A 23158-nucleotide genomic window follows, 5' to 3' on the forward strand; every position below is an offset into this window, starting at 1 on the left:
TACATCCATCAAGGCGGTTTCAAAGTGTCAACAACTATGGATGAGGTAAAAGACTTGGAAATACATTAACTATGGTCAATAATCATACACAAAAAATACAGTAACACGAAATACAGATATAAAAAAATAAAACAGATAACACTAACAACTATAAGGTAAAATTATGTTGATAAACTTTCCTAGACTGTTGGCAATGAATCTTTTATTCCCATAATATGCTCAAACATATCTTTTTTTTGGTAATTTTAAAATATTATCATTGTACAATGATAGAGTATTCCAAAAGTTGCTACGTGCCTTTACAATTTCATCCAGTTTGCAGTCAAAAAGAGCATGCATTTCATCACAACAGACTGATCAGAACACAGTGTGCAAAATCTTTGCTCTGAGGGTATTTTTTGGTATCTTAATTTTACAATTGGTAATATATATATTTAGTTGATATACTGATCGCGTCAATCATAAATTGTCTTATATTGTTTACGTCATTTGTTATTGTTCTGAGTAATCAGATGAGTAATATAAGACGAGAGCGTGTAAAGAGAGCGTGTACATTTCTGAAATGAACATATAACCGATAATAAAAAACAAGCGCTACTTGGCGCGTGACTCTGATTTCTCAGCTCCTGAGAGCGAGGTTATTTGTAGATATGTTGGGAGATTGCATGATGGGAGTGAAAAGTCTTTTTATCATTAAATTAATTTTGGAAGTGAAAACTAAAGTGACTGTGAAATAAAGGTTGGTTTTAAATATAAACATCATGACATTTGGATGTAATAATGAAAGAAAATTAAACTGGTATGAAAGGGCGGCACATATAGCCGGAACGCAAGGTCAGAATCCGGGGTAAAAATACGTCACAATACATCCATCAAGGCGGTTGCAAAGTGTCAACAACTATGGATGAGGTAAAAGACTTCGTTTGCAGTTTGCGTGAATGGCCGGGGAGAAAAATTCATGCAAATTCTGTGCTTCAGTAACAGTATTTGCTTCTTTTTTTTTGTGCAATGGAAATTAATACAATAAATGCTGCCAATAAACATGTCCTTCTAGTACATAAAACAACCCTCGGACATTTATCTTGAGAAATTGGGAAGACAAAAATCCCTTGGGACATTCGTTGTGAAACAATAGACATGCTTCGCCAGGGTATCAAGTTTATTTTGATTATTTGAAGATGGAAACTGCTGCTTTATGGAAGAGCAAAGTTCAATGTCATTGGCACAGTAATGACGTTTTAGAGGGGGTGACTCGCTAGAGAGTATTTGGGTTCTGTCACCAAACTGTACGTTTTGACGGCTCGTATGCACTTCTGGGACTTGTAATAATTTTCTGGAAACTGAATAGCAAATCACATATTTTCCTTATTAATTGTTCATAGTTTTTATTTTCAGTTTTATTGTTCATAATTATTTACAGTAATAACATATTTTTCCGATTGTGTGCATGACAGCTTTGCCCACACACAATAAGACAGGATGATATGTATGGATATGTGTGAGTATGTTTCATGGATTAATAGGTCACTCCTTTGCTTCAATTCCAACTACATCTCTGGAATATCACTTGCTGTTTATCATCCATATTTTGATATCTCACAATGTGTCGATTGCGTATCTGGAAATTCTAACTACTATTTTGCAGAATTTGACCAGCCTTGCTTTTACCAGTCATTTAAGTCAACTCCCATATTTTCCTTCACGGCGAAGGTTAATGCAGATATATTGTAAATTACACAGAGGTAACACTGCAATACATTTTCCTTCACATTCCCCTGTATTACATAACAATCTTTGAGCTGAGGCAGTTATGGTTCTACATCCATCACCAGTTCTCTTGTCTAAAATTGTATTTCTTCTGAATCATTACTTGTCGGTAATTTATCATGAGTGTAATGTTGGGAATGAAACGTTTTGAAATTGTGCCTGCATTACTGATATCAAAACCTTAAACTCTACAATATTACACTGGAAGCCATCACAACTTAATCAAAGCGTGTTTTGTTGTGTTCACACATTATCGCCCTTAGAATTAGGCCTCAGCACTGAAATAGTTAGCACTTGGTAATCGACGAATGAACATGTGTTGAAACACGTATTCACGGTAGTAGTGAACCAGTAGATCAGTTCAATTAAAAATTCAATGTAAAATTATGCGCAATGGCAAGAGTTGATGTTGTTGTAAAATTACGATGGTACAATATATATTGTTGCTTTTCTTCATTTATACACTGAATTATGTGTTAGAAACATAATGAAAACAAGTGTGGGGTTGCAGATGTAACGCGATGTTTGGTGAGAGTTGGTTACATGACTCTAAACAACAACTGTTAATTCATATGTGTAAATCAACGCTTTCAGATGCGTGTTTTGGACTTATACCACAACAAATTGATAAAATTGAGAGTTTCTGGAACCGATTAAATTGTCAGTGTACAGCGCTGAATGTATTGAGACACTGTGTTAGCACAATACTGCCACCACAGAGTGATTGAGTATCTTCAGCTGCTGGTATTTATGACAGTTTCAAATTTTCGACTTGTTTTGCTATTTTCGTATCCCTGGAAGTATATGAATCCAACATAACATCATCTCATGTTTACCTTCGTGTAGCTCTCACTTGTAATTATAAAACACTGCTCCATTTAAACCAATGTAATTGTCGGAAAATTAAAAACTGAAATTAAGACATGCAACATTGATTTGATTTATATTTTTACTGGTTTACAATTAGCATGAAAACAAAGAAACATTTGTGGATTTACAAAAATAAACCAACGGCTAGAACTATGGGTCACATGACAAAAATGTAAAAATTGTATTTATGGCTAAACCTTTTCATTTAAGCACTATTCTATCGTTGAGTGTGGTAAATAACGACAATTTACACATAATTGCGAAAAATATAAATGAGTGTAAAAATGTATTTTATTTGTTACCATTACATAATAAAGAAAGTCTGTGTCTGTGTGTCATTCATTTCAATGAAAACGCACGTGTAAGCCTTACACCAACCGCTCAGCAGCATTAAATACCGTGGAATGCGGTACACAATACAGGTCAACACAGGGGTCAATTGTGTTTGAAGTAAAGACTGGCTACTTAGGTTCATGTCCTTCAAACCTTTGATATGCAAATTAGACTGACAATTCAGACACTGTATGAGCAAAATCGTCAATACTGCCGCCACAGTGTGCTTACTAAGTCCTAATCATGTGTTCAGTAGTTTATATCTATGACTATTTTAATTTTTTTTTCGCAATTCGTACAACTAAAATTCTATGGATTCAACATGGCACCATCTTATAACTCTAAAATACTTTATTTTTGCTTGGAATTTATTTTCGCTATTTTCGCTGAAGGGATAATTTAGTGAAAATAAAATCAAGCGTATATACATTTTTTTTCCTATATTTTACATTTCAATTTTCAAGAATTAGTGAAAATAAATTCCATGCAAAATATCCAAAAAGTTTTTTCAGCGAAAATTATTCCCAGCTAAAATACAGAATTTTACGGTACTTAACTTGAATACATCATTTTGTATAAGCTTCGCCTGTAATAGAAAACACTGTTTCATTTAAATCAATGTAATTTTTCAAAAATTAAAACACGGAATTATGACGTACATTTATTTGACTAGTGATATGCCCAGCTTAACAAAATTTAGATTTTGAAAACAAAAATATCTAGAATAAAACAAACAAATTAAAAAAAAATCTGAATATCAACCTGAAAAAATAACAATTCAATTCAAAACGAAAGCGAACAATAAAAACACAACTGTATTTATATTAATCTGTGTTATAAAATGCTGTATAACATTTAGTTTTACATTCATTTATTTACTTCATGTATCCTATAAATTGGAAGACTTACATAATGATTGTGAGTATATATCTTTATACTTTTGTGATTGATTATATATATATATATATATATTGTAAGTGTTATAAGTATATTTCAGAACACGACCATTTTATTATCACTGTAGTTACCTTGTTGGCTGATCAATAAATATTATGACCAGGTCTCTCTAGTGAAACAATGAATTCATATAAAATCTGCTTCAGGTGTTTCATTGGTTTATGTGTTTCCATCAGGCATTTCCAGGAGTATTCTGTAAATTAACAAATTGCTAGTTCAATCATGGATCGCTACAGCATCAGTATGGCACATTATGAATAATTCATTTCACTACAAACTGCATTCTGATACATGTACTAATACCTTATTTAGTCTTGGTAGTGGCATCTCGTATTCGGATTCTTTTTCTCTAGTAGCATGACTGAGTGACGTATAACCGTCATCTTTGTCAACATCCTGCCAATATACAAGTACATAAACGACGATATAAGGATAAAAATAATTGAATGTAAAAAATAATGTAATAATAAATTGTTCAACATGATTGTTACTTCACCTTTTTTTCTGGTATTTCGTAGGTGTGGTATTTTTCTTCCATTCCAATGGATGAGAGTCCCGTATAGTCACGATCTTCTTTGGCAGCCTGTTTAATATATATTATTATATTATACCAGTATATTGATGGTGTTAATCCATCGATTTAATTGGTCCAAACACAAAATTTGCATATGCAATTAATGGTATATTGGCTGATAATGCACGGCTAAACCAAGTGGCCCTTGAACATGAATTGACTACAGGTTTAATACGGAAATACATAAAACCGGAGGTATGTAAGGGTGCATAAATACGCCAGTTGCGAGTGGTGAGTTGCGAGTAGCAAGTAGCAAAATGTGTCAGTTGCGAGCGCTCGAAAGTGGCAGTTGCTAGCGCTCGAAAATGGCAGTTGCTAGCGCTAAAAATAACAGTTGCTAGTGGCGATTTGTATGTAGTTGCGAGTGCTAGCTACATCGGCATTGTGTGAAATAAAATTAAGTCCGATGTCTTACCCACTTGTTTTCAAGTTACATGTGTTGAAATGTTGAATGTCTACGAGACTACACTAAGCCAGTGCGAGCGAGTCTGGCCGCTAGATCAGTCGGAACTATGTGAAATAATAAAAATAAGTCCTCGCCTCCGATGTCTTAGCGGCATATTTTCTTGTGGCGAGTGTTGACATGTATTGATATTCTAAATCTCTATTCATTGAAATCGCCGATTTCTAGACATCTCGACCCAAGACACTTCGTCCCAAATTGGTCATCTCGACACAGACACCCTTGACATCTCGACCCTTCGCATCGAGACGACCCTTATCTCAATGTGGCGACGCAAACCTCTATCTAGTTCAAAGTTGATCGACATCTATTGATTTGAAACACCGGCTACAGAGAGCAATCTAGTGCAATGGATCAATTCAAAAAATGTTCAAGGGTTGCGTGCTGTGAAATGAACAACGAAAGTACATAACCGCCACAGTCCGCTTCATGTATATTAACATAATTTTTACAATGTAATACCTAATAGTTGTTAGTGTTATCTGTTTTAACATTTTATTTTATTCTTTATATCTGTATTTCTTGTTATTGTGTGTTTGTTGTGTATGATTATTGACCATGGTTAATGTATTTCCAATTCATTAATTTGAGTCAAATAAAATATACTATACTATACTATATAACATTGAATGTTTAGTTTGATGATTGATAAATACACATTCACTGGTAGATTGTTGCTTTCTTGTGGTGTCATGATTTAAACTTGTCTTTTCCGGTGTTTCTTTTCCCTTGCCATCATATTCAATATACGAAAATAGCACGCGTGTCTGTGCGTTTGCATGAACGAAAGAGGCTGGTGAGACTGTACCTGTCACAACGTGTTCTATTTATTTCCAAGGCGCGTGGTCGGCGCCTTTGATTGCATTTATTTTGTTTTTTGTTTTATTCCCGAAATATATCACTGGCAGCGATTGTTTTGACATGTATCACAACTGAATGTTCAAGCTGACTTTGTTTTGGCTATAGGTGTAGGTGGGTCGAGATGTCCAACGAAAAATGGGTCGATATTTTTGGGGGTCGAGATGTCCAGTACCCGAAATCGCTGATAGTTCCGACATGCTATAAATCGATTGCCTTTATTCACGGTCGGGCGACTGTGTTCAGGTTTTCGGCTGTTACATGGAAATTCTGAATTGCATCTTCAAGTATTAAAGTGAGGGAATTATATGTAATTCCTACTAGAACTGAGTCAATATGTTTTGTCTAAATCACGAGGTCGGTTGGGATGGAGGTGAAGCCGACTCTAGGTGTGAAATCCCGGTGTCTCCATTCATCGAGAATTGTGTGACACGCATCCGGTTAAACGCGGGGTTAAATCATGGAGCTAAATGGTTAAACCAACAATGTAAGCGTTTTGATAATTGTAAACTTGCAATAATCTTGAGACGACAAGAAAAAAAAACTAACTACAGCGAAATCAGCGAACGGATGGAGTCTCACGAAGGTGTATAAAACACATCTTGAATGTGTGTCCACGTGCGGTCAATGTGAATGTCTTCACAGAATAGAGATAACAGTCCCATGACCTGATCGCCAAGTCGTGGCGCCTGTGTCTATACACCGTCTCTCAACACCACTGGGACGGTGGCCTATAGGACAGAAACAGACGATGAATAATAAATAAATGCGTTTAGTTCGTGCGATTTGCGTCGATGTTGCCAAGTCCAAGTGGGTCGTCGGTAGGATGACAGTAATATCAATGAAATAATGCACGTTTTTTCCGTGGTTTAATGGAAACTTTAAAGCATATAACAAGTGTGTGAGAATACACACTTGTTGACAGAAAGCACTTGTCGAATAAATACAATGGGGCGTGGGCGGCTTCAGTTGTTGAAAGAGAATAATTATCGACTGGATACAATGGAATATGGCAAGTTCAACTCGTTAACAGAAAATAATGTTGTCACAAAAATATGTAGGACCATGATTGAATACAATGACCGGCGAAAAATATATATTGAACGCAATGAAGCGTAATCAAGTCACCCACTGTCGTTGTTTAGAGTATGTCGCTCCTTGACGTTTTACTTCAAGTGTGTCAAAATAATATTCTTTGTTTACATACACTGTACTAATATGACAAAGCATTTCATTACAAAAAGGGCATACATTAAAAAAACGCAATGTGGAACGATTGTTTCCCGTTGTGGTAGGTTCACTCCCAAAAGCAAAATTATGTGTAATAAATATGCATGTATGTATATAAATTGTATTCAAAGACACCTCGCGTTATTTTTACTGCAACAATTGAAGTTTAATGTTTATTCCTAAAGTTTGATGAGTCGTCTGTCACTTCTTGCAAAATTTTGCAGGCGAAGCGTGGGCGGAGATTGACAGCACATCGCGTTTGTTATTGTTGTGCTGTTTAGAGTTAGCTTTATTCAGCATTTAACCGCTTGCCACTTTATTCTGTTGTGAAGGCGTCAACTGGTGACAAACAATAAAGACCAATATAGCGGCTTCATCAATAATGTGCATGCTGGTTTAAGATAAAATGCCGTCGGTCTCGTTGTTTCGCGACCTCAGACCAAGATGCGTTTAATACCACACCAAGGGACTAGCATGGGATCAGTTTTATCTGTTATATTTTCCCGAACATGACACCTACCAGTACGTTCTGAATGTGTAACAGGGCCGCCATAAAATTGCATTCCAATGATTCGTTTCTGACATAAAAATGACATTCAACCACAGTCACTTTAACGCAAAATAAGACTGTTAGTGAGAACATGGATGTACTAACAAATATCACTGTTACTTAAAATCAGAGCATTGTACCGTCCGCTGTACATAAAACTCAAACAAAGATCAAAGTGATATTTCGAATGAACCGACGATATGACACTGTTTACAGTGATTTTGTATTTTTCTCGGTTAAAAAAACGGCGATTACGGGAACGAGAGTACAAAGTTCTTGAGTGAAGCTTTGTTTTTTCCACAAACAATCTCAGACAAGTCCGCTTAAAATCGTCGGCAACAAGAAAATATGCCGCTAAGACATCGGAGGCGAGGGGTTATTTTTATTATTCACACAGTTCTAGCGGCCCGACTCGCTCGCTACGTTTAGTCACCGTCCCTCAACACATGAGGGACGGTGGTTTAGTGTACGTACCACACATAGTTCCGATTGATCTAGCGGCCAGACTCGCTGGCACTGGCTTAGTGTAGCCTCGTAGACATTCAACATTTCGCTACATTTCAACACATGTAACTCGAAAACAAGTGGGTAGGACATCGGACTTAATTTTATTTCACACAATGCCGAGGTAGCTAGCACTCGCAACTACATACAAATCGCCACTAGCAACTGCTATTTTTAGGGCTAGCAACTGCCATTTTCGAGCGCTAGCAACTGCCACTTTCGAGCGCTCGCAACTGACACATTTTTCTACTTGCTACTCGCATCTCACCACTCGCAACTGGCGTATTTATGCACCCGTACATACCTCAAAACCGGTAGTATTTGGTTTTCAGGAAAATATTGTGGTTGAATTTTGGAAAAAGAATATTGAAAAAAACACCGAATTAAAAACAAAATACCGTAATATTGCTTTTGTTAATGGCGGGATCCAAGTTATTAGCGTCGGTCGTTGGGTGATTGTCGTTCGCCACACAAACCTAAACCACCGTCCCTAACACCGTGAGGTGCCTACACGAACGCCAAAAGGCTGTGTTCTCCATGTCGTGATTTTGAAATGGATTGCGAACCTCTAACAAAGAAAACATGATCTTTAAGTTCAACTGGTGACCAACTAGATGAGATTGAGGGACTGAAGGACAAACAAAATGCAAAAAACTACGAGTTACAGGCAAAAATGTATGCCACCAATAACAACCGGCGTCCCGTGGTGGCGTTCGAATTCTAGCTGACAAAATTGCAGTGAAATTGCACCCGGGTTATTGCTATCTGTTTCAAAGAACACGGGACAACGCATGATTCGACGACGATATATGGTATTGTAATTCTCCACTATGGGTAAATAAATTACAGGAGATGATGAAGGTAATTTCGAAAGCTGCAGATTTGTGCCGAGTGTACACCAACCACTGTATTAGAGCGACGACATGCACAGTCTTTCTTTCGGCTGGAGTTGAGGCGACGTATCACAAAAACAATGCGAGAATCCGATCTTACACCATCAAACTCACTCTAGAACAACGACAAAAGTTGTCAGGCATACTGTCACAAAACTTTGGTTATACCAAAGATGTATGTAGGTCAGATGTTGGGACTGAGGTCGCCGTCCCGGTCGTACATGATACACCACTGGACCGCGTACCGCTGCGTGTCAAACATCGGTCTAGCCGAGTACCGCTGAACGTAAAATATCCACAGTTACAAGTAGTATGATGAGTCACAAAACCGGTTTAATTCACTACTGTACTTTCGATGGGCAAATTACAGTCCAAATTGTGCAAAAACCGGAATGAAAACGTGGAAAATCCGTTGTTTTGATGATCCAAACTGTACACGACCCTGTATTTCATAAGGCGTTGGCGCAGTCAGTACAAGATCAGACAGGCCATCTTTTGTTATGCTAATTTTTTGTGTTTACGCTGCTCTATTCACTGTGGATACGTTTCTTTTTCATGCGAAATAAAAATTATAGTTTATATTCAATTTGAACTGTGTTGCGCATTTCATTTTTGTATGCATTCAGCGTACAACTACATAATATTCTTATAAATATTCATGTTCAAGGGCCATAATCATGATCATTTAGTAGATGAAAATAAACTTTTTACTAGTTTTATCGAATAGTCAATATACTGGTATTATATAATAGCAATAATCCCCCACCGAATTTGGGTATACCACTTGATATTGCACAATTCACTCCATATATGCACTCGCCGCATATATGTCATGAATTGTGCAATATCTCGTGGTATACCCGCCTTAGGCGGGGGGGGGGGGGTTATTGCTTAAGTATTTTGACATCATATCTCTTAGTATTAACAACTATTTAATATTATTTCATATTAAACATGTTACTCACTGATTGGGTTTTTTCTTGACTCCATCGACGTCTATGTAATACATAACTAATCAAGACAGTAGTTGAAGTAGTTACCAGAAACGTTGTGAGTATACCAACTATAATACCTAGACTAGATGAGCCACAGATACAATCTGAAATGTCATAATTATTATAATTACATCCAGTGTTAACTGTAATTACGTTCAGTGTTTTGTTTTTATTATAGAATCGGTAGCCGGAACATGCGTACTCAATATTTGTGTTCAGATGTATCTCTTTTTCGAGTTACGCCTGTCATTAATGACCCACTTAGCCATATAATATTAAAACAATTTCAAGACAGATAACAGATCCAGTGATAATAACGACCTATTTGCATTAGTGTGTATACACTCACGGCACTTAACATGAATGACAACATTTACTAACGTGCGCTGTATGCAAGTCAAATAAATTGGAATATGCTATAGTATATTACCATTGCTTGTACTCATTGTTAATGCAATGAATGCATAACTTTCACAATTCCCATCTTTAGTGCAATATGTAATTCTATAATCACTAGTTGTATCATTTACTTTGTATTCCAGTACATCTAGTTTGACACAGTTTGTTACAACGTCCCACGTGACATCTATGTCACGTGTTTCTATTTTCACACATGTATATTTCTTGTTCTCATGACGTGTCCAGCTCAATTTACCAGTAACATGATCCAGTTTTACGATTGGTTCATCTAAAAATAAATACAGTTAGTTAAGATTGAATTATAACAACTGTATTCATTACTTTATTCAAAACTGCATTACTTTGAATTTTTCGTAATTAAACCAAGTAACAATCATAACAATATGCAAGTTACTCATATTCATATATTGTTTTTATATTTCATAAATACTATTTAAAATAATGTTTATATAGTTTTACTGTATTATTATTATTATTAATTGGAGCACGTTTTTGATTAACAATATTTTCTCTTATGGTTTCAACTTACCCAATGTTCTGATTATAATACTTTTACTGTATGGTCCTATACCAATTGTGTTGGCAGCATAAGCTCTGCATTCATATGGTGTTGATGGTTTTAATTTAAGTATTTCTGTTGTGGTATTCATTGTATCTGAGATACCAGTGTTCAATTCTAAGAAAGATTCGTTTATCCATGAACGATATTGTATAAAATAAGTTGTGTTCGTATCTCCACCATTGTATCCGGGATATATAACAACAAACAGACTATCATAGTACCTTGTGATTGGAATAATGGACGTCGGTGCATCTGGAATACCTATGTGTGAATTGTACATTTATTAGGTAATAATAGAAACATGTTACGCAGTAGTTACAAAACACGCTCTCTAGATTGTTATCCAAATTTAATTCAGTAATGTAAACAGACTCAGACTGTAGCTAATGTGTCTTGCATCATGGATTCATGGTGTAACAATAACAGATTTAATATTTACTTTAATATATTTGCGATCAATGTATTAATCATTGAGTTATAATGACTGTTCTTTTAAATTTGCATAGAATGGCAAGTGTAAAAATAAAAAAAATGATAATACTTAATTTTATCGTCGAACGTGATAATAAATGTTGTGTTACCAATATCGTTTTCTGCAAAACAGGAATAACTACCATAGTCACTTAGCATTGTATCCTGTATTGTCAATATGCTTTCATGTAAGGTTCCATGTAACACTGTTTTAATACTGACTCTACTGCCAATATTAACTGGTTGATTATTTGTACCATACCATATTACCGAGGAAAGTGGGTTGCTTTCGATCTCACATCGTAGTTCGGCTACAGTTCCTTGACTGGCAACCGACCACTGATTGTTTGATACATTCACAACAAATGGTTTATCTGGAAAACAGTATTATTTATTGCTGTACATTTCTAATCAAGTAGGCTGAGAATCTTGTACACAATTAAAGAATATCAGGAATCAAGTAAACGTATCATCTAGTTATGATATTATTAACATATTCCAGCACACAATGACAATTATTTAGGCCAAAGTTGTTTTTTTCGGGAAATGTCCCAAAAATGTTATGTTGTTTTTTTCTTTAAAGCAGACTCGACCATTTAATGAATTCTAAACTGCTAGTAAAAGTGTGTATTGAAATAATTAAATTTAATCCCTGGTAATGTATAAACTTAATATATAGCCTATATATCAGCTATATTGTTTCATTTTTTAAGAAATTTTTGAATGAATTATAGTCAATAAGGTGTCGCAACACGAAGAGTAACATACCAAGATCAAAATTGATATGGCGTAATTTCACATGAAATGTCGTGTAATATCTTCATGGTCATACAAAGATATATGTAGGATGATTTTACAACAGATGACAGTGTATTCATTGAAATTGCACAGTGAAAGACACACGTAAGTGCTCTGTACCGCGGCGCCATGATAATATATACATTCTTTTTTTAAACAAGTGTTTGCATAATTGAATATAATATTTAGTACAGTAAATAAACAACGAATTTAGTTCCAATAAAACACCTTGGTTAACAAGAACAATTAACGGAATGACTGGGTGAATGTAACTACGACGTTTTATATGCTAAATGTTCTACATTTATAGCAAGCCGCGTTTTCTGTTTCACTACTAGTTTCAAGTCAATTCAGGATCGCATCGTACATTGCGGGCCACAGCATATATGTAAATGTCGTACTGTTGTATGTACAATTTTAACACACGCAGTAATTATTATACATAAAGTTAAAGGTTTCCCAGTGATAAATAAAATAAACATTTCCTGTCACACAATGGCCCACATGATCAATTTTTTTATTGCAAAATACCGGGAGAGTGCGAATGTTAATCCGTATGTTATACTTGTTATCCTTTCAAGAAAGACAATTATATTTTGAAATTATGTTCTATAAATTGTCCTAAAATAACAATTGTTGAATAAGATTTGGTTAACTTTCACAAAATACGGTACACATTACCTTACCATGGAACCATGCGGCCACATTTGTGCTTTCAATTAACGTAACCATGACTGCATTTTCAACAAGTATGATTTTTTCTCACAATAAATGTAATAAATTTCAAAATTACTTACAATACACAGTAAGGTGAATGACATTGGAAATCACGTGATCAGTAAAGTCTGTATGACTTGATTGACATTGATATGATTTACTGTTATGTTCTGCTTGTATGGATACTGTCATCTGTTGTTCACTTATTTTACCATTATAATCTCCATCTCTTGTAACATCAGATATAATAGATTCATATGTATTAGCAGTCCATACATTGTTATCTTTTAACCATGATATCTGAGATGCTGGATTACTGGTTGATGTGGTACAAGTCAGTGTTTTAGTTTCACCTTCCGTCATAGGATTGGTTATACCAGATAATGTCACACTCTCTGCTGGAACTATAAAAGAACATGTGGACTCAGCAATTTGGCACATCTAACAATACATGATGAAGCCATCAACATTACAGGAATTAATACACAACTACTATATAATATGTATATTTAAATCATATATAAGCTATAGTTACAGTAGACATTGATTGGTTCAAGTTGACATGTCAATGATGTAGTTTGTACAACATTAGTAGCTTTGCCTGTATACATTACTTTTTCATCATTTCTATTTAGATTTCATATATAAGATATACTTACAGTAGACATTAAATGGACCAAGTTGACATGTTAATGGTGTAGTTTGTACAACATTAGTAGCTTTACATATATACATTATTATTTTATCATTTCAATTTAGATTCCATATATAATATATACTTACAGTAGACATTGAATTGTTAAAGTTGACATGTCAATGATGTAGTTTGTACAACATTAGTAGCTTTACCTGTATACATTACTTGATTATCATTTCTATTTAGATTCCATATATAAGATATACTTACAGTAGACATTAAATGAACCAAGTTGACATGTTAATGGTGTAGTTTGTACAACATTAGCAGCTTTACATGTATACATTACTTTTTTATCATTTCTATTTAGATTCCGTATATAATATATACTTTGAGTAGACATAAAATGGACCAAGTTGACATGTTAATGGTGTAGTTTGTACAACATTAGTAGCTTTACATGTATACATTACTTGATTATCATTTCTATTTAGATTCCATATAAGATATACTTACAGTAGACATTGAATGGTTCAAGTTGACATGTTAATGGTGTAGTTTGTACAACATTAGTAGCTTTACATGTATACATTACTTTTTTATCATTTCTATTTAGATTCTGTATATAAGATATACTTACAGTGGACATTGAATGGTCCAAGTTGACATGTTAATGGTGTAGTTTGTACAACATTAGTAGCTTTACATGTATATATGTTCTCATTATCATTCCTATCCAGATCCCATGTGTAATCCTTAGTCACTGTGTTGACATTTGTAGATAGTGATAAACCTTGAATCTGATTGTTGCCAAGAAACCAGTGTAATGTCGCTAATGGGTTTCCATCAGTAGATTGACATTTTATTTTCATTTCGTCATTGAGTAGGTAAGATATTGATGTTATAATCTGGTACGTGCAGGATGGCTGCTCCGGGGCATCTAAATGTTAATAATGACACGGCGAATTAATACAATAATTATACCAAGCAATATTTACTTTCTAATATTCTGATTATTTGAGGTAGAGATGTAGGTTGCGAGGGCTAAATTGTCGTTTTTCATATTTTTATTATTTACAAATTTACATATTCTAGTACTACTATAAGTGGAACATATCAAAAATGGGTAGACATTATTCAAAACAAACGCACATGTGTGTCTTATTGTTATTGTTTTATGGATTAATTTGCATACAGCGCTATTTACGTCAACGTTGATTGACATTTCAACTTTCACCCGTACGTTTCCTTCTGTGCCTGCACAATCCAACGTAAAATAATTTCAAATTCGTTCGTTGATTCGATCACAACATTAATTCTTCTATTTTTATTATTAACACACACAAACTTTGACTAGCACACGTTTTGACCCAGAGGTCAGAGCCATGTTTTACATATCAAACCTCAGTCTCAGACAAAGGACTTTGACACGCACAGCTGGTTATCGCCTGGATTTACATAAAGACTGCCCCTTTGTTGACACCATGGAATATAGCGTGTCTATTATGCTCACTCAACAAACTACACACATTCGATGACGAAAAATGCGTAAAAACAATTCAAAGCGTAAAAATACAAATCTTCAAACTATTTGTCAAAAATCTGTAGTTATGTGTGCCACGATTCAGACTATTTTCATGAGTTTCGTTTACACATATGAAGCTAATTTTCGTTTTTTATAATTCTAGACGGTTCATTTGTTTTCAATGGAAATTTCAGTTGTGTTTATTCAGAGCTATTCTAAGTCAGTGGCTTCGTTATCTTTCACTGCCTTAACTGGAACAGAAAAAATAGAGCTACCAATTATCGGCTATGTTAATAGTGAACGATTTATAGAGTGCGAATAAAGTTTCAAAGAGCACTGTGTAAAAGCTTTTCAATGGAAACACTAATAAATAAGCCATTATGTTCCTGATGAACAGAATTTTTAAATAAGTGATTTTAAATCAAAATCAACGTATGCATTCAAAAGTTACATAGTTTTAAGTGCGCTTTCACCTAACAATTCATTATTGTACATTATTGTAAACCATATAACTGGAAAGATTAAATAAAACTCTTTCAAATGATATATCACTTGATGGGTAAACATTATATTTTAAAAATGATGTCTCCCAACCTGTATCTCTACCTTAAAGGGGAACCGCTCAATCCTTTGGATTGCACCAAGTGCTCATGGGTAATTAACTCCGTCTCTGTCCACTGAGTAAATGAATGCTTATCTTTGCCCCTGTACCGCTAATCCCACAAAACAACAACTGATATAAACATCCTAAGAACGGATTACAATTTGCTTGTTTGACATAGCAATTTAATTTCAAACAAATACAGAGCACTATTCATGTGCCATGATTTGAAACATCGCGCGCTCGGTAATTTATACATCGTCGGAAAAATATGACGCGAAACTAATTCATGGTGATGATGGCCAACTAGAAAAGGCGGCAGTCCACCAGATACACACGACAGACTGTTGCTAAACGGTCGCGAACAAAATCCGCCGACTCAAGTTTATTTGTCTGTTTCCGTTGCGTCGGCCTATTGAGGGTACTGATCTCGAAACGAAACTTGCTATGCACATTCTGTATACATACTACTCCTCCAGACTGCTAATATAACAAGTGTGAGAACTGTATATTATAAGTACAGGTTATCAAAATCATTAGTAAAGAAAAGTCGCCGGGACATCACGGGCTTATCTTGTAACCTGTTTACGACACTCGCGTGGAAAATCAAAATGTACACGGATGGTACTGGCTTGAATCTCGTGTGAGATCTGAGTTTTTGTGATCTGGTGGGTGAACATCGGGGTGGCTTTACAGTCAAAATCAAATGAGCGGTGAGGGGGGAGAAGAGCGTTCTTTCAAAACAATTTTACCGTAGACTCAATTCTAACGACCATTCTGGAGCGTTGTATTTATTATAAATAAGAATCCAAAAATAGAGTATAAATACACACATACACTCGATTAAATTTTCTGGACATATATGCGACGCATGAATGAAAACAATCTATTGTAAAAGATATGAATTGGAACTGCCAGTGACGTGTTGTCTGGGTGCCGTTTCGTCCGACAGTCAAATACAGAAACAAAAACTGATTTATTTTCTTATGCCAAGACCTGGATGTTCGTGCTTTTCAAGCATGGCGTATTTACTTCTTGTACTATGTGGTGTGTGCTATGGAAACATCTGATTTTGTGGTTTTGAGCTGTCGAAGTATTTTGCGAAAAATAAAACAAAGGGTAACATCATCCGAAGCAGTCAGGCCAATGTCTTGTTGAATTGAAACTTTGAACCTCTAACAGAACGGTTATTTCCTACACGCCTATCAGTATTACACAACTACCATTTGCAGCTCATTGCAGTCTGACAATTATTCACTGTTCCCCTTCCTTTTTCCAGACTGTCTAGAAAGTTATACACAAAGTTTCATCCCTTAGAAAAGTCTTTGCCGTACGATCAAAAGAAAAATGTCCACATAATAGTAACCAACATCGTTCTGGCCTTTTAAAAAAAACGAACACCGCATTGCTTAGTAGCAAATAATCACGGTAGCGCAATCCGGCCATGCTACGTTTAAAAATTATTATTTTTTACTCGGTAGTGATTATTAATAAAGTACAAAAAGTAAACTCGTTGAATTGTTCTGAAATGCAAGTAAATTTCAATTTAGTTTCATCGTAAGCGAATGATTCTGGTCGCATGCAAATGCTCGACATCTTATAGGTCAAATCGCTAATCACCCAATCAAAATAATCGGTGATGCCAACGTGTTCAAATTACCATAACGGAGGAGATTTGCCGATGTTCCAGCATGATCTTTTACCTCTGGTTTTGATGGGAAGACGGCAGGTTTTTTTTTTTAAATCGAAACATTAGTTGTTTTCGATGATAAACTGACCATTTGAAGACTAATTTAAAATTGTTACGGTGATAACAGCTCATTGTCGAAGCGAAGCTTTACCCATTCACGCTAACCACGATAAAAATCGTAGTCTTGAATAGGCGCCAATGAGTACGGTAAAATTCGTAAGATTGTGGGTCAGGAGTGAGTGTTGTTTTGACTTGGGTATTGTGTTTACATTCCAACATGACATTTTTGCGTGGTTTTATTTTCGCGCTTTTGGGAAATTAAAACCACGTGAATGATTTCTACTTCTACATTCAATTCATTGCAATGGATATCCGAAAGCCCGTAACCTAATGTTATTGACATTGTTTACTGTCTTCCATCGTCATGTCCCAGTGTTACCGATGGTTAGACATAGAAAAACTACGTAACGATAATGCTGTTTGTAAACCAACAAGCTTTGTAGATTGAATAAACATCTAGGGGATTTACATTTTCGTTTACTCAAACTGTGATTGACAGGGATTTTGCATACATCAGCCACCATTTTATACTCGTGGTTTTCACTTGCCGTGGCAGGTTTCACCCGAAAATAACAACATTTATACATCAAAAGCTCAGCCAGATGAGTGTAATCGCTAGCGTACATATGCATGCCCCCTTGGATATGTATTTGGAACCACAGCTTGATCTCTAAACATAGTAAATGGCACATTTCACGGAGCTCCCGCCACGATGTTAGCGGCTTCGTTCGGATTAGCATACTAATACGGTGGCCATCTTGACCCTTATTTATAGTATCGGTTCCCCTTTAAATACATTCCAGTGAGTTTATTTGCTTGTTTGAATAAAAAGAATATCAGTATCTAACATATCAAAATTCTAATGCAATCATGCAATTTAACTAATGTCAATGTCACTTACTAGCCATGCTGGAAGAACTATAAGTAACTATAGTTATCCACAAATATATATATACATATATATTTAAAGAGAGGGGTATGTCATGAGTGACACTGCAATAACAGATTTATTAAATGAGTGCAGTAATTTTTATCGGTTTCAAAATTTTGACTAGAACAAATTCATCTCTCAGTTTGTGATGGCTGAAAACTAACGCAGTAATTGTTGCTTGTAAGCGCAAATTTAAGACATCGGAGGGTTTTCCGGCTCAATTGAATAAGGGCCACTGTCAATTGTCAATTGTCATGATACTAAATACATATAGCAGACATTTATATGGAAAAATGCTATGTCATTGTGTGGTTTGATTATATGGCGTCGCGGCATTAAACAAGAATAACGTCCACCAACTTACATTACAGTGCAATTTGTCATGTCCTGAACAAATTTTAACCCCTGACCCCGAACGTGTAGTATCTTATTAACGGCTGTACACACGTTTGATAATTCTATGGAGAAAAATTGAATCAGACACTAACCAATGAACAGAAAGTGTTTTATTATTATTAAAACAAATAGCAGATATATAATTGACTACCGCGAATTCATTTTGTATTTCCTCAATACGATCTAATCATTTTGACCATAGGGGTCAGGTCTTATGACTTGAATAAGTCCTAGAACTATTCCCCGACACAAACATTTCCAGCATTTCCAGAAAAACTATTATATCAAACCTGACAAAAATTGTCAATAAAGAACGCATGTTAAAAACGTATACATGATTTTTTATTATTATTACCCTCTTTATCGTATTTGCAAGTACATCGAATCAAATCACAGTATTGTGTTAATATGGATGTAACTGTCACTGTCACCAATACATGGTAATTATATATAAACCAAGTCATGAAACATTGTGCCAATATTTCTTGAAATTAAGATTATATTGTAATGTGTATACTGTCATTATATGTCACATGATATGTATTTCGAAGCGGTGAACGTGCAATCACTATACATATATAAAACATATATTTTGGCGGATATTTTATGATTATACGTAGCTAAAATTACAATTGACGTCAAGGATGGCGACACAGGTATTGAGAGCTCCCCTCTAACTGCGTAATAGCATGATTCCGGCAATAATAATTAGTTCTAATAATTGTTCTAATAATTGTTTTAATAATTGTTCTATAAGTAAACACTGAACGGGATTGGTCCTGGCATATCTCCCTGACCCCGGACAGCATTATTTAATACAAAATGACGGCCGAAGTTGAATGTAATATCTGTCCAGGCATGTCTGAGATAAAAGTATGAATATACGCACAGAAATGACTTTGTCCAAATAAAACAGTGTAAATATCCACACCTTATCTTACAGGTAATATGGTTTTCAGTTAGCACTCGTTTGTGGAGAAAATATATATTGAGAAATTAGATGTTTACTAAATCACTTACATTGTATACTAAGTGTTATGTCTTCATCTTTACTTCCTATACCGTTAGTCACTTGACATGTAAATGTTTTACCATTGTCATCTTTGTCAGTTGGGTCAATAGTTAATCTACTGTTGTCACTATTGAGTTGATATCTAATCAGAGCTGGTAGGGGCAGGTTGTCTCTCAGCCAGGTGTAAATCGGTGTGGGAGTACCATTTGATGTACATTTCAATCTGACTAAACTTCCCACATTGGATGGATTACCACCTGTGACAGCTATTGTAGGCTCAGATGGTGGTGTTGCAGCTGTTTAAAAAGTATACAAACAACAACATACACGTAGTTCAATTATATTTTGCCGACTACATTTTAATTCCTATACATTGATCAAGAAAGAACATTCCCGTAAATTTACAAGTTCAAGATGACTGACAACTGACACTGGTTTTCCAGTATATCACAGGGAATACTGTTGCTGTTTGAGCGTACAACAGATTTCAATTAATTTTCTATACAATTCACGTGAAAACTGACAAGTCAAAATTGCCAAATTTAGCTCCCTGAAACATATGGTAAGGTTATAGCATGACGATCGAAAGGTGAAATTATTCACTTGATTGTGCTCCTTACATTTGTAATAATTTGGGGTCTGAAATATTTGTGATGACATATTTATCCGCACAAACAGCATATTCAAATCTAGATGTATTACATCGTTCTATTTACGTCGTTATCTTTAAAATAATCGAGACAAATAATCGCATAAATGGACTGCCATGTAAAAGTATGTCGATTAGTATATACATGTGGGAAAATTTGGGTAACCGTTCAAGTTACTCGTGATTTTATCACACATCTATATCGCTATATAACGTACAAGACTTCGACAGCCCACACCAGTGTTTTAAGAAGCAATTTTAAAATTGTCCACTGTGAACATTGGGTCAGTAAATAAAAACAATACCTTCACATTTGTATATTTTACATTTTGATAGAAACATTTACAGCGAGAATAACAACATACATAGTAGACACATTTTTTGCCGACAAAGCTTCATGACTAATAGTTACTATACATTCATACCTAATAACTCATTAAAACGAGGTAGTATCTCATTATTGCGACTTGTCTCGTTATTACTGCTTAGCAAGTACGTTGTCATAACGAAGTAGTGTATCTTTGCTTTAGCCCTAGTGCACAGCAATCAAACACCAATTATCGTTTTCATGAGACAAGAACATGACACGAAATACACTGCAAAGTCAGTTTGAACACGTATCAACGATGACTGTGTCTCGTATTGCTTCTACAATGTTCAATTTAACATTTATAAACTCACCTGTTACTGTAAGTGTGATTGATTCCTCTTCACTGCCACCTATTGCAGTTATCAGACACCAATATTTGTCAGCATCACTCAACTGTGTATTATTTATAACTAGACTAGCTTGGTCTTGAATACCATGTCTTGTGAATCCAGGCTGATAGTAAATTATTCCACTCTGTTTTAGTATAACTGCAACACGATCACTTGTAGTACTTCCTTTAAACCATGTAGTAGATATATACACACCAGTTGTAGTATATGTACATTCCAATATTGTTGTTGTGGTCTCGAGAGTAGTGATAGGTGAACCAGGTACAGTAATAGTAGTTCCAGCTCGAGTTGCTGTAAGTTTGTTTTTGACAAAAACAGTACATTTTCATATAATTCAACATTGGTACACAATTGGGCTTTCCAACACGTGATTTTGTTTGTTTAGATCAGAAACAAAATAACATATATACAGTATCCAGGAAGTATGCACTAGTATTATAGTTATTCATCAGTCACTTATTCATAGTTATCGCGAAATTCGGTGTGATATTGATATTTAATAATAAAACCGCAGAAACAGGAATTTGAACTCATGAAGTCGTCGGTGTTTGCGCAGTAAAAACCGTTGCCTTTCAACGCAAATATTTCAAGGAGTAATTGCTCCACAGGCTGTGCTCTGGTATTGCACAAATGGTAATCAAACTGCAAAGCAGAAAATCCCTGGTGAAATACTAAATATTCTAATTAGGTTATTAGCGTTTACTTAGCCAGTATGTATCTCGTACTATCATTTCTTGTAATCAGGAGCAGGGCGCATTTACAGAATAAGAAATAGGGGATTACATAAATCAAACACACAAACATACGCTACTTATTGCGACATGAACAACTGGATCCCTCACGTGCACTGGAAAGAGGAACAGTGCACATACCGACAATTTTACGTCCCAGTCCGAAATACGATCATGGCACATTGCCGAATGTGAAACCAATCAATGGTTATGTGAATATATTTACTCCTTTATTGTGGACTTGCTTGTTGTTACTTCAATATAATATTTTACACAATTATATGAAGGCTACGAGTTCAATAAATGTATACTTACTTGTAAGGATAGCTAGTAGAATAACACTTGTAATAAACATGGTGGTTTGTCTGCTGCTATTACAGTTTCCGGGTTCATGAACTTTGACACTTACACGGTGGCAGTATAGCTCACTTGACTTTCTATAGTTTCGGACAAAGATATTCGAAATTGTCCATTACAATTTACAATGTAGTTTATGTCAATGAGTATATTTATAGGTATCCGAAAACAATGAGGGCACTCACCCAATTAAATTGTAGATTCATCTGTCAGATGATAAAACGGATATTTGCCAACAATCGTTCGAATTATTTCCAGAGGCACATGCACAAAATGCTGATTGTAATTACCAATTATGCGCTTCGTCAAGTGGCTTTCCCAAGATAATGCATCTAAGCAAACAACTTACACTGTCTGAGCAAAATTGTCAATATTGCAACTGCAGTGTGCTTGAGTTGTCTGTGCCCTGTATTGCCCTTTCAATTGTTTTTATTTGTTTCGCCGATTAGGTCGATAAATCCAACATGTCGGTATTTCATACATACAAAATTATGTGTAGGTTTCACTCGTAAGTAAAATTTTTTGTACATTTTTAAACGTAGAATTATCCGCTTTAATTAATACGTCAATTAAATTTGTACTTTATTGTTATTTAAGATTTAAAAGTTAAAAACTTAAAAGTTTATCAATTTACTCATATGTATGGGATGCGTTTTATTTGTACAAATGTTTGACAGAGAAACACGACAATGTGAATCCTTAGGCAGTACTCATCGGTTATTTTTCCCCAGATTTGATTATTTAATCGCATTGCCCAGCTTCGTGTTTTTCAGCTTAGGATATCGTCGTATCGAATCTTGAAGTTACTTTCCCGGCATATTATATATATATATAATAATTATTAAAATGTGTATATATATATACACTTTTCAGTAATTATTGTTATT

At 35.0% G+C, this 23158-nt stretch overlaps 2 protein-coding genes across 2 annotated transcripts; both read right to left on the minus strand.

Moving 5' to 3' along the window:
* Window positions 1-3865: 3865 nt before the first annotated feature.
* On the minus strand, window positions 3866-11349 carry LOC144345379 (uncharacterized). The gene is made up of 6 exons (XM_085499304.1): window positions 10944-11349; window positions 10425-10682; window positions 9965-10098; window positions 4424-4510; window positions 4231-4323; window positions 3866-4120 (listed from the first exon to the last, which is right to left on the minus strand). Exons 1-6 carry the CDS (start codon window positions 11254-11256, stop codon window positions 4100-4102), a joined length of 906 nt encoding a protein of 301 aa, XP_085355430.1. The 5' UTR covers window positions 11257-11349; the 3' UTR covers window positions 3866-4099.
* A 119-nt stretch (window positions 11350-11468) lies between these two features.
* LOC102806383 (peroxidasin homolog) lies at window positions 11469-22269 on the minus strand. Its single transcript, XM_085498891.1, has 6 exons — window positions 22230-22269; window positions 21145-21474; window positions 19823-20110; window positions 14240-14539; window positions 13043-13366; window positions 11469-11821 (listed from the first exon to the last, which is right to left on the minus strand). Exons 1-6 carry the CDS (start codon window positions 22267-22269, stop codon window positions 11469-11471), a joined length of 1635 nt encoding a protein of 544 aa, XP_085355017.1.
* Window positions 22270-23158: the final 889 nt, after the last annotated feature.

Source organism: Saccoglossus kowalevskii, chromosome 5, assembly GCF_978046115.1.
Source record: "Saccoglossus kowalevskii chromosome 5, keSacKowa6.1, whole genome shotgun sequence".
NCBI lineage: Eukaryota > Metazoa > Hemichordata > Enteropneusta > Harrimaniidae > Saccoglossus > Saccoglossus kowalevskii.

Excerpts from the sequence above, each read along its gene's own strand:
- LOC144345379 (XM_085499304.1), bottom strand. The coding sequence starts at position 11,256 with ATGTACAATTCACACATAGGTATTCCAGATGCACCGACGTCCATTATT. Across the intron at positions 10,683-10,943 it reads TATTATAATCAGAACATTGG|ATGAACCAATCGTAAAACTG; the intron begins GTAAGTTGAAAC and ends ATTTATTTTTAG. Across the intron at positions 4,511-9,964 it reads GTCAAGAAAAAACCCAATCA|GCTGCCAAAGAAGATCGTGA; the intron begins GTGAGTAACATG and ends TATATTAAACAG.
- LOC102806383 (XM_085498891.1), bottom strand. The coding sequence starts at position 22,269 with ATGTTTATTACAAGTGTTATTCTACTAGCTATCCTTACAA. Across the intron at positions 21,475-22,229 it reads TCTACTAGCTATCCTTACAA|CAACTCGAGCTGGAACTACT; the intron begins GTAAGTATACAT and ends ACAAACTTACAG. Across the intron at positions 11,822-13,042 it reads CATTCACCTTACTGTGTATT|ATAAACCATTTGTTGTGAAT; the intron begins GTAAGTAATTTT and ends ACTGTTTTCCAG.